Source organism: Crassostrea angulata, chromosome 1 (genome assembly GCF_025612915.1).
Source record: "Crassostrea angulata isolate pt1a10 chromosome 1, ASM2561291v2, whole genome shotgun sequence".
NCBI lineage: Eukaryota > Metazoa > Mollusca > Bivalvia > Ostreida > Ostreidae > Magallana > Magallana angulata.
In genome coordinates this window covers 18,540,844-18,554,138 of record NC_069111.1, presented here as the reverse complement: position 1 = coordinate 18,554,138, position 13,295 = coordinate 18,540,844, and the positions used below count along the sequence as shown (strand labels likewise).

Genomic DNA, 13,295 nt, shown 5'->3' with positions numbered 1-13,295 from the left:
ACGTAGGACACAACCTGTTCATTGTTTCCATTTTTATGTATATAAGGTTTACTACCAATCTGTCGTGTTTAAAATGTATATAAAAACGCTAATCGATGTTTTATGGATAACTCGCCCTTTGCGTTCAGCCATGACGTTATTTAGTCTAACCGCGTTCCTCGCCATCCGTTCGGGAAAGGAAAGTTCTTTCCATCAAAACTAAAATCGAATCCAATTAATCCATTTTATTTATTTTTTGATTAACCAATTAGATTGCCAATCAAAGGTATCCGCCTGCGATGCCCGTCAACCCATGTCCGTGTTTACCCTGTTCTGAAAAGCTCTATCTGATTTTCTCACCAGAGGTCGTGCTTTGCAAACGTCTATCCTAATAGCAACCTCTCGGGCCTTTTCTCTCGGAAAAAACACATCGAATGTATTAACATCACCGGATGTTAGAATGTTATACAAAACGGAGTTGCTTCCCAGTGAATTAAGTATCTTCTAGATATCCTCGTGTGTTGCTTTTGTGGTATATTTTAAGGTATATCATTGACTTTAATGAAGTCTAGCTTACATCTCAAAAAATCGTAAAATGTGCGGTATTTTTTATCAAATTTGATAAAAAGGGGGATTGTCATGGACGCCTAAGTAATACGTTCGAGGTGTTTTTCGGAGCTTGTCGGAAAGGTCCGGGAAGTTGCGATTGACGTCTATTCATCAAAACAAAAATCGCTTTTCAGGAAACGAACTGACTCATTTTCAAATTTGTCAAATCTTATTTTCTATGTGTACCTTAAATAAGTTCTCACATAAATAAATTCACTATTAACGTAATCATTCAATATTAATTCATTGCAAGCGTATATTTTGATTAAAACTTCCACTGACTTTGATCCACCAAAGCGTGTCCACCTTACTCTCCACCTTTTTGCTATTTCGGGCTGGTATACCGAACATGAAAGTAGGTTTTTAAAGCAATATGAGCTGCATTTTTCAAGTTGAATGTTGTTTGTTTTGTTTTTATACCAAAATGTTCTTTTCTACTAAAATGACAAAAATATCATGGTTTTTAAATTTCTGTTAGAAATATTTTTGTGGAAAAGGCCGTTAAGAATGCCTTATTTGGAGCAAAATTGAATTATTGTCACCCTTTACAAAAATTGATTTTCTATATATTCCTTAGAAGAAAAATATTTTCTTTTGACAAAAATTAATGATTTTTTCAAATGTATGCAGACTTATCATACTAGCAGGTTTTTGCAGCAAAATAAAATTTTGAAAAAAATACAGCTCATATTGCTTTAATTTATTTTTTAAGTTATTTATAATGTAAAATTCAAGCGTTTGGACATCATATCACCTGTGTTGAAATACCAAAGCTATTAGTAGTTACTCGGACGCAGGCGTTTCGAAGTTTATTGGCAAAATGTCATTATTTATAAGGATAGATTGTATAACCTTTGTTAAAAAAAATACCCTGAAATATTATATTGTTTATGTTGAAATATTTTTTCAAGGTGTCTTTACAATTTGTTCCACCTGATGCGCATTTGATGCGTCCAGAAAAAAATCAAATACACTCTTATTTTAAGATTGTGGGGGTTTATTTTAAATTTACATTAAATGTTTATATATCTTAAAATTTCAGAAAATGGCATTTTAAGAGAATTCCAAAACAAAGTTACTTGGATGGAGGCTGTGTCTAATTGTGCAAAACGAAATGAAACATTAGCCTATTATCTACCATTTCATGAAAACTACAAACGCTTATTTTATCCGTCATATCGTTATTGGATTGGCATAAGACAGTTTTATCAAATCGAAACGGTGAAACGTAAGTTCAACGTTATTTTCAAGAACTTATTCATGTTCTATATTTTGTTGAAGTCAAACAAAATCAATGCATTAGAGGAGACCAGTACTGTAAATCTCTAGTTTAATAAGCCCAAAAACCGTGCGAAACTCTTTGTGCACAATAATTATATAATTTTTTGTTTGGCTGGAACTGTACCTCTACGGTTCGTCAATCCGAATTTCCCGTAGAGCTATAGATCTAGATGTATTTTTTTCTTTACTAAGTGATAGTCTATAGCTTACCAAACTATACATGTATCTGAGTATTTAAGAAAGGTATGATGGTTAATGTGTTGGCCACCAAGCCTCCTTAATACAAAGCTACATTTCTGGACGTACATTGTATATTGGAATAATGCATGTATATCAAGGGAAAATATATCTCATTTTATTTCAATGCAATCAAAGCAAACATACAGTAACGGATACCAGAAAAAACCAACGTATAAAAAGCTTTCATTTATCATTTCAGAAGGAAGCAGCTCGTGTCCAGTGATCCGTCGATATAATAGCGATGATATCATTGTTGAAAACTCAAACTGTGACGAAAATAAGAAATATATTTGTTCCAAAGGTACGTTTGTGTCTAAATATTAGAAACAAAAAAATTATGGTTACTAAAATGAATGAGTTTAGTACTATAAACATTACCCCTTTCAAATATTAAAGAAACAAGTTTATTTTCGCTTTTACCACTAATTTTCGGTAAAGGGAATACAGATTTCCACAAACTCTGATCTTTTTGTAAAATATCGAATGTCAAAAGTAAACAAAAAAAATTGGAATAGTATAAACGTGAAACAATTATACATGTAATATGATATTACAGACTTTTAGCTGAATACTACTCGTAAAATGCATTGTCCGGCACATATCTCTCTTATCGCCGATATTCGCTGTAGTGGCTTCACCTGTGTACCTACATTTAACAGCGCTGTTACTCGGTCAACATGAAATTATCAAATTTTACGCACTTTTGCTAAGCCATATTAATACTAACTTCAAATATGCAGGCTAATGCATAATAATCATAACAAACAAAAATGCATATAGATCAAGAAATAAATGCGCAAAATCTAAGGTCACAAAAAGAATACAACACAGTGGCAACGGGGTTCAGGTGGGCGATCGAGGGTGACTTCCTCTGTATGCAGATTTCGCTTGTATCAAAATGTGTCTTCCTGTTTCTACCTGACTTTGTTTGAACGTCGGCGTCTGTCATCCTGGCAGAATGTTTACAAACAAAGCAGACGCCCCGGAAGTTAATGAGTATAACATTATGGGTAATATTGAAAGAATAAGAACGCTTTAATGACTCATTAATATTTTAATGCCGCATTAACTAAAAAACCTTTAATAACGGGTTTGTACAACAACCTCTAATGTGTTTATTAACTAATGATTTATATAGAATTTAATGATTCATTAAGCTTAATAACACATTAAAATAAATGAACCGTTGATACAACCGGATCCTGATGTACTACATTTATATGTGAGAACCCAAAAATTGTAAGCTATATCATTCTTACTTGCTTGTTTTTCTGGGTGAACGGGGTTTTTGTGTACACATTAATTTTATCCAAGGTCACAAAGTAAATTATTGTACATTTTATTTAGAAAATATAGATGAAGGTATGTGTATTTTTTTTCTATAGTTTTCCACTTAAGTTCTAATCTCAAATGCACAGATACATATCTACTTAAATTGCCGTTTTTTGATAACGTCAATATATCGTGTTAGATGGTATAAATAGTAACAATAGATGAATAAATGTGATAAGTTTTATCAATCATACTCTAAATGCAAATAACATTTAAACTATAATAAAATATGTTTATGAACCAATATCAAACATAAACGGAAGACGATATATCCGAAAACCTTGTCTTATTACGTGTTCGATCTACTTTCGCGTCTCCGTAACCTAGCGGCTATAGACATTAGACTGAAGGTGTCGAAGATACTGTATCAGGTAATACCGGGTATAATTCGACAAGGAAGGTTCTACATCAATTAATATGTGAACAATAAGCTGTTTTCCGTGATTTTCTTAAATGAAGGTAAGTAAGACTAGAAGAACGTGAGATTTTAACATGTAACTTGTACTGATTTTAATATACAGCTATCGCATACAAATTGTGTATCGGTTTTATATTTATATTACAAAGCAAAGAAATCAGTAGTACATACAAAAAAAATTTGGAGGAAATTTTAATACAGTGCTGCTATCCTGAAAGTTGACAAGGATAGGATAGGATAAGATGCACGATGCACGATACAGGATAGAAATATAAAAGTTAAGTTCTATCCTATCCCATCCTATCCTATCCTATCCTGCATCCTGTAGCCAATCAGATTCGAGTATAAATTTCAGAGTTATTTTGCAAAACGAAAATGGTCTTAACAATGTATTTTCAATGTTAATTTAATACGTTTTACAAGTTAAACCATTTAAGAATAATTATTATATCTAGAACGCGGGGCATACAATTGATGCGCCCTAAAATGTCGACGCTACATCTTTGTCAATTCGTACGCAAGTACGGAGTTACTGCGAGAATTCGATGCAACATTTGACAACGTCAGAAATAGATTTCTGTACTAACTTTATTTAAAGTCTGCAAAGTAATAAAAGCTTGAATTTATAAACGACCAATTCGGCATTTTAAAATATAAAATATACAAGAAACAGACATTGCTTCACGTTTCATATAATTTCTTCAATGCCCAATAACAGGGACGCCTATTTCTGTCCGATATTAACCTGAACACATCAAATTAATAAATGTTAGCTAGCTATAAATGCTTAAGAATTTATACTTTAAAAAAATAACTCCGAGTGGTTTAACTATAAACGATATAAACTTATTTCCAGATCGTGTTTACATGTATCGCCGAACGAATCGCTCGAATAATGATAATTATGCTCAGTTATACGTGATAACACAATAATTTGATAAAAATATGTGACTAAACAGTTCCTCAATAAGTACATCGAAGTTATTAATCTGTTTTTTATGCATAAATATAATAAAATCAAACATCGAATCACTTACCTGTTTGTTTACGTTATTTTGTCCATCCCGCGTACGATTTAATTTTACCGTAGCACAGGTAAGTAAGTTATACCGCTCGAAGAATATTCGGTTTTAAGATTTCATTATTCATTTTGAGTACAACATTAATTGATAAAATCATTTAATTCTAAAATTTCGTTTCATTTAACTTGCATTCCTATATTTTGAAGGTACGGGATAGGATAGGATAGGATAGAGCTTATTTGCAGGATAGGATGCAGGATACAGGATATAGGATAGGATAGGATAGGATAGTTTTCTCAACTTTCACGATAGCAGCACTGTACTAGTAGTTTCGTCAGATGAAATTATATAGAAGCCAGAAAAAAGCCAAAAAAACAAACAAACAAACAAGCAGTTAATCAATACAAAGTTTACAAATCGTACCTATCGACGGGTGCTGTGGTTTATGCTGACATGTGTGTACATATTTAAATCGAAAATTGTTTATTCAATATGTATTTCAAACTCAATTTTGGTCTAACATTATTGTATTAGTGAGAATGAGATGAAAAGTGAGCTTGATAAAGATTTGTTGCCATGGAGATAACAATGTTTGAGATAGTACTGGTACATTAAATGTATATGTAAGAACCTACTAGTCTAAATGTATACTACTTGCATGTTCTTCTGGAGGTAAAAGCGGTATTTTATTGTGTCAAACTTAAATGAGCCTAATATGCTTATGTATTTCACTCTATAATCAAATCAAATTTGGCGCCAAAAGCAAGATATTATTATTCTTACTTTGTAAAGAATGTATGGCAAGTTTTTGCATTTCGTTTTATTTAGTATATTTTTAATGCTAATAAACAGTTTTGCATGAATACGTTTTAATTGACTTTAATAAATCACAAGTATTGTGAATTAAAAAACTCGGATATGTCAGAATGAATTTTGCAAAAAGTCCTCTTCAGCAAACAATTATTACTTCATTATAATCTTGATCTATTTTAAAAAAACATAGGAAAAAATATTTTCACTGGTAGCATGTGTTCTATCATTTTTGCATTTTAATTTTGCATGACAAATAGAAGATTAGATATCGTCATTTATAAGCTTTACTATACCTTTTAAATTTTGATCAATATTCATCAGTTATAGGTATTTATCGGCAATAAGTACTAATAATCAGCATGCAAAGTAACGAGGTTTATATAATTAATACTTTTAAATTGAAGTTTTCTTATTTTTATTAACTTTTTAAAATATTTAAATTTAAGTATTCAATTAAAGTAAAACAATTTAAATAAAATTTAAGATTAAATATATTAACTTTATGTGAAATACAGTTTCCACATCGTTACTATTTGAGGCTTTATCTCAGTTCATTATCGTTGCTTGCAATTTGCTGGTTCTTGTATTTTTACCAGATTAATTCGACATTTACCATAATACATAATCCAGCAATTTTGATGGAATAGTAATTAGAGTTTTGACAACAGTTGCAACACTGCTACTGGGTTTTGTTTGTATATCGATACGGTAAGTTAACATTATTCACTATTAGAACGTACATGCTAATATGGCTTAATTGTATTGTAAGAGGGCTTGATGATCGATGCCGTTTTTAGACAATATAGATCTCCTAAAATGAAAAGTTTTTTGTAAAGATATAGCAACAAATTCAAATTTCAAATCTAAAATATATGATTTTTTAACCCAACAAATCATATCTAATGGTTAATGGTTAATTTGTTGAACACCAAGCCTCCTTAATTTGGCATCGCTTGGGTCGCTGATATGTAATGGATTTTTTCGATGATACTGTAAATTCCTTATATTTCGCGAGTACTTAATTCCACGATCCCGCTGTTTTGTATCAAATCGCGAGAATATAAAATTGCGAACGTGGAACTATTATCCTTATTTCTTATAGTTCTCAACTCTAAGAAAAATAATGGCGAGATTTTTCAATCTGCGAAGAGTGCTTCTCGCGATTTTACTTGGATATCAATTCCTCGCGTTTAATTAGGAATCTACAGTAATAAAATGAAACCATTTCAGAATACAGACATTCGAGTATACATATTTATCTAATTTGCTTTATTTCTAATATGATGTCTTCAAATTATCTGTATTTTTTTTTATTATAGACGTAGAAGCAATAGTTTTCGCCAACGTCATTACTCGCTCGGTGGCGCGCGTGCACTTGACGTTATAGAAAAAAATTAAAATGGCTGACAAATTTAAACAGTGGTCGGTGCAACGTTTTAATTTCGAGCTTCATCAAAGAGGGGCAGCATGTGGGGGAAGGAAGACTGATCTGATCAAAAGGTAGGTATCTGATATAGAATTAAAGACATAGTTATCATTCACAGAAACGTGAGATCGTTTATAAAGTGTACATTTAGTCATCGTTGTCGTCGTTTTACAACACAAGACTTGGCAGTTTTTTTTATTCATTTTAGGAGAGAGACCTGGGATTAAAGTACACAAAATCCATTAAGATATGCAATAACTTGAGATAAATACTTACATTTCTGTTTTGTGTTTTGTTTGCCGAATTGTTACTTTAACATCCTCTCTTAAAACGAAACAGCTAAACCTGCTAAATCTGAGCAGATTTGTCCATATCAACAGATCAAATATCACAATTACGTATACCATAGAAACTGGCCAGTCTCACGCTGTGAAAACTGTGTCCTAATTGTTCATTCAGTTAATGTGCTCTTATCTCAGGATCGGCTTCTTAAAATTCTACACTTTAGAACAATTATGCAACATTCAATTATTTTGCAGAATCTATTTGGTTTGCTTTCGTCTTTTTTACATAAAATTTTGATTTTGACTTGTATATTTTCACTTGTTTTCGTTGTTGATATAATAACCGTTAATGATATATCTAGGTTTAACAATTAATTAAACATCCCAATATTTCGCAATTCTATTATACATATCAAATGTTTGAATGTTTTTGTAGATAAATGATTAACCCGCAGTATATGTAATCGACCAAAACATCTCAACATACGACATACGTTGGACCAATATTAGGCCAATATCATTGTCTCAACTAAAATATGGTAAAATTTTACAACATTTACTTAACGTTGGCCCAATGGTGTGTTACCAACTAACATCGGCAATTGAATGGGAATTTGTCAGGTGGGCATTGGCCCAACAGTAGGCCAACGTTGTGTACCTAACACCAACGGACCAATCGTTGCCCAACGTTGGTCTAGCACTGGGCCACATGCTTACCCAATGCCAACGGACCAACAATAACCCAACGTTGCCCAATGTATGCATGCCATCTGAACAAAGCCCAAGCTCTAGTTAAAATTGTTTCATTCAGCACGATACATAAAACAATATATATGAGCTTCGCGAGTGTAGCGAATTCGCTCGCGAAGCTGATAGATGTATTCATATACCATCCTTTAAAGCATTTTTGATGTGTCTTTTATTTATATAGAATTATTTGATATATGTTTTAAGCATTATTTCTTTGTTTTGAACTGTTGAGTTGAAATATACCTCATCATTGTTTTATCAGTAAAATTAAAGGTACTATAGGAACTACATTAATGTAACTTTAGGCTAGTACTCTAATAGTCCAAATATCTAAGTATTCCTTGTCTTTTTAACCGATTTTGAATTTTTACTTGACAGGAAAATCTGTCAAGTAACACTAATTAAAATTGGTTTAATAGGCCAAGAAAACCTCAGATCTTTCGGACTTTATATTGTCATTGTACATGTACATGTTAAAACGCGTGTATCAAGGTCTACGGATTGTATTACTCTCCAGAAATTCCAGGCTTGAATCGCATGACTGATATAAGAATTTCAGAGAAGATCCCATCATAATTCCAGAGCCATTAGATGTATTCTGGCCTATAACTGGCTTTCAGCAACTCAGACCAGAACACAAGCCAATGCCACAGTTAACATATCACCAGATTGAACAATACTTTCTGTCTAGAATGGCAGGTAAATATGTAAAACGCTAGTTTTAATCCAGATTTAACTGAAATGTTTCTATTTAAAGTGATATTTTAAACTATAATATAATATATTTTGATGTTTTCACATATCTGTATGTACATGTACAGACATTTACAGCAAATGTTTGATCAACTTTAAAATTTAAAAAAGAACATTCTCTATGAAGATTTACCAATTTTAATTTTCATTTTGTAGAAGACAAACAGATGACATCGGACCTTAAAGCCTTGGAAAAAGGAAAAGACCTTCTAACTTGAGAGAGAATTTTTGAATGCCGCATTAGATGATACACATATTTATTTATCTGAGACAGCGGGTGCAGCAATGACACAAAAGGTTTTATTTCTTATAAAAATTAAATCCTAGTGTTATTTAATCAGACATGAACCAATAACAGGCTTATGTAATTGCTTATAATACCTTGCAAACTTTTCTGAATTGCTAATAAATATATAGGGTTGGTTTTAGTATTACATGTCAAATTAACAAAATTGACTACATGATATCAGATAGTAAACTAGCTCAATGTCATACTGGATTTAGCTTGGCACATGTAGCTATCATTTATGTTCTGTCATGATTTTTTAAGATTATTGATTGAATTTCGATACATAATGGCCATACAAACATTTTTTTTATAGAAATTACCTTACTTTTTAAAATCTTTTTTTCATATTTCAATAATTATCCTAAAATTTTAAAATTGACATAAGAACAGGATATCCCCTGATTTCTCATTATGAATGCCCTGTAGACAAGAGACCTCATGGAACATGTAAGCATGTTGCTGGTTATGGTGGAGAGCTTTGTAGAAAAGGGAAAATTAGCAGTCAGAAAAGGGTGTAAAGACAATTTGCAACGCTTTCATGTACCAAAGAAAATTTTCAATTTTCAAATTTATTTAAATTTTCACATTAAATCATGACTCATCGATATGCATTATGATGTCATGAATGACTCCATACATGTATAATAAAGTGTAGTACTTAATAGGTAAACCACTAGCAGCAGAGAGAATCCCTTGGAAAAGAAAACACACCGATGCAATGCTGGAGGATCCAAGGAAAGACAAGTACTTGAAACACTCTTCAGGATACTCCAGTTACATCTATAACTGCATGGTTAATACATTTAAGGTTGCAAATAGAGACCTTGATTACCTTCAACTTCCTTTAATAGGGCACTTTGTTGACAGAGCAGTCACTGTAAGTAAACTAATGAACAGAACTATATGCAACCTAAATGCATTTCTGAGAATGTTTAATTAATATGTTTGTGGTAGAGTCAGGTATATGGCATTCCTACTAGCTCTGGATAGTGAGTTAACCCTTTAGCTCGATCAGTTGAGTGCTGGACTGGCATGGCAAAGAACCTGGGTTCAAACCCCAGCAGAAACAAAAAGTGTCTCTGTTACATGTTGAAAATTTTGGGTCAAACCAGCATTCAAATTAAATATAGCAACAAAGATAAGAATATCATATACAGGTTCATTGTATTAAAAAAAACTGTATGTTGATTAAACATACATGCAAGTAAAAAATATTCATCTTTCATTCTATTGTCCTCTTTTTAAGGTCTCTTCAAAAGATGCCAAGGACATAGGGGAATCTACAAGGATGCAAGCCAAGAGTAAAGCCTTCAGTTTGTTCGATAAAAGAAAATAGCGAATTACTGCCTCACGTTTTGGTGACATTGTATAAATGACTTGCTGTAGAGACACTAGAAAATTGTATTCTAGCATGTACCAACATACGATACGTCAATCATCACATATCCCATCATTCATAGTAGGCAGCATGAGAGTATAGCAATTTCCACGTTTGAAGAACTGACTCATTTCAAGGTCTAAAGAGTGGGTTATGTCTGTCAAATACCCTTTCCTTGGTGCTACACCAGATGGTCAAGTAGGGAATGAAGCCATGGTAAAAGTTAAATGCCCACATGGTGGTAGAGATGTTGATATTCTTTCTTGGAACAAATTCCCAATTTTTGTTGAACCAAATGGTAAAATTACATAAAAATCAAGTCATATAAGTACCATGACCAACTCAACGACTACTGTGTATTTCAGGTACAATACTCTGCTACTTCATTGTATACACATTTTGTAACATTTTGATCTTGAAACAAACTTGAATATATGAATATTGTCTGTTTAGTTTATTGCCAAAACTAGAAATGTTCTACAAGAAACATTTTAGACAAAATGTCACTTCTTGTTTGTAATAGGCGTATATGCTATTAGTTTTCATGCACATGTTAGCTTATTCACATATTATACACTTCATTGTTGAAGTAGTTTGGTGCGCTAGATATAGCAAAAAGAAGACAGAATGTACATTTTTGATGAAGTGGCTTGGTATTTGCATCTTCATTTGAAGTCACATTAAAGTCATTCACTTTTTGTGAAATAGGTCAATCAGTAATGTTACAGTACTGTTCTGTATGAATATAATATACAATTATATCCCGCTCCGAAACGGGGAAATATACTTTTTGACCCTTATGTGTCTGTCTGGCTATCGGTAGTAATTTTCTGTCACATCTTTTTTTTCTGAAAATATTAACTGCACCTGCTTGACATTTTAACACTCTTTATCAAATATGTAATTTGGTGGGATTCATTTTTTAACAAACACAATATCAACCTCAAGTTAAATGCTGACCTTACTTATTACTTATATTCATTATGTATTATTATAAATGTGAGGAAAGAAACTGAAGATGTAGTTCAATAAAAGTATATCATCTCTTGATCTGTACAAATTTAAAATTAATTATTTGGCATTTGTAATTGTCAATGTTTTTATCTTAATAATACCAGTAATTAAAACAGACTCTTGTTATCGTTATCATGATTTAACAGTATATTTTTCTTCAATCCTCAGCAACCAACAGTTTAATGACAAACAATGGTTTAAACAATGTGAATAAATAAGTCTTGGAGAGGCCAATTACTCTTTCTACGTTTATTCTCTGGGATGCAATAATCCTGTCTCAAACAACATCTCTTTGCTCAAGTTCCGATTTACCTTTCAGCATGGTAGGACATCCATGGGTGCAAATCAAATTCTACGGTCTGCCATTACACTATCTTTTGGCAGAAAAATACTTGATTCTGATTTGATCATGGAACACTCTATTATATGTCGATCTGATGCTTAACCACCAAAAGACTCACTAACAAATGAGATTGCACCTCTAGGGGTACAACCGATCATTGTTTTCAACCCCATTCCAAGATTTTCAGTCTCATCATTGGAGAATTCAACTATGACTTCATGCTAAACACCGAGATAGTCACAAATGCTTGGTTGCGCTGGGATCCTTGTGCTAAGTTGTCGCCTTTTAGAAATTGTAGAGTTGACGGGGGCAACAATTTGAACAACATCCTCACTAAGCCTAGAACGCTCACCTGCAAAAAACAGAATGTTGACATATAAAAATGTGCTTGTCAGACATTCACACGCTGATATGTGCAAAACAACAGAAATGAGGAATTTTGCAAATACTTGTGGTTGATTCTTGCACTCAAAATTAAGCTTCATTATTCTCAGAATAATAGTTAAATTAATAAAACTTAGTGACCGTACCCGGTTGTAAATCTACCTAGCGTTTAAATAGTATGGAAGAAAAAGAAACTTCGTCAGAAAATATTTTACAATGGCTAATAATACATGCACTAGGTACTATATTTAATATAAGTAAACAAATAAAAAAAAGTTATTGCATGTCAGAGAAAATATCTGAGTGCATTATTTAAATACCAAATACAGGGGAATGTAACATGCTTACCATTAATTGACATTGCATTGAATTTTACTTAGAAGTTAAAGTGAAAAAACTGTTATGGCTTATTACTGCAGAATCTCGTTAATATCATTAAACATTTCAACTTGATGTAACCGAAATAGTTACTAAAATAATGTTTCGTAAAATATAATCGTATTCATATTTTACATCAACGCCATGTGCATTTGTGCACTTCACGATTTATAACAGTTATGCAGACACAGGGCGAAAAACAATCTTTAAGCAAGTCCTTAAATATGACTTAAAGGTGGCGTAAAGGAGGCTTAAAGGATATACATGTACAATCTTTTAGCCACCTTTAAGACTTAGTCACTTTTAAGCTGAGCTTATAGGTCCTTAATGTCCAAACTTTTTAAAATCACCTTAAAGCCATCTTTTAGCTACCTTTCAGCATTTTTAAGTGGCATTAACGCTCCCTTTAAGTTGCCTTTACATTATCTTTAAGTTCCCTTTAAGTCAAGTTGATCAAGCTGAACAGATTCATCTTAAATACATGAAATAAATTCAAAAGCTCTTTTATAAGGGATGGGAGGGAGTGATCCGAGTGATGATTTAATTTTCAAGAAAGGGGGGGGGTGTTCCAGGCGGTTTAAATTGTCATTCCATTGAACACA

General features: G+C 32.3%; 1 protein-coding gene and 1 long non-coding RNA gene across 4 annotated transcripts in view; both read left to right on the top strand.

Moving 5' to 3' along the window:
- Nucleotides 1–13,295, top strand: part of LOC128160612 (uncharacterized) — a 60,703-nt gene that overhangs the window by 22,665 nt on the left and 24,743 nt on the right. Inside the window, exons 6-7 of the mRNA XM_052823962.1 lie at nucleotides 1,631–1,816; nucleotides 2,309–2,410. Coding sequence (XP_052679922.1) covers nucleotides 1,631–1,816; nucleotides 2,309–2,410 — 288 coding nt within the window. The remainder of the gene's footprint in view (nucleotides 1–1,630; nucleotides 1,817–2,308; nucleotides 2,411–13,295) is intronic.
- On the top strand, nucleotides 5,229–11,718 carry LOC128160687 (uncharacterized). Of its 3 annotated transcripts, XR_008240325.1 has the most exons (6): nucleotides 5,233–7,194; nucleotides 7,841–7,943; nucleotides 8,681–8,853; nucleotides 9,064–9,204; nucleotides 9,862–10,073; nucleotides 10,443–11,718. It is a non-coding gene; the product is annotated as an uncharacterized LOC128160687 (long non-coding RNA). The 3 variants fall into 3 exon arrangements; XR_008240324.1 differs by having other exon boundaries at nucleotides 5,229–7,194; nucleotides 7,841–8,853; nucleotides 9,862–9,989; XR_008240323.1 differs by having other exon boundaries at nucleotides 5,229–7,194; nucleotides 7,841–8,853.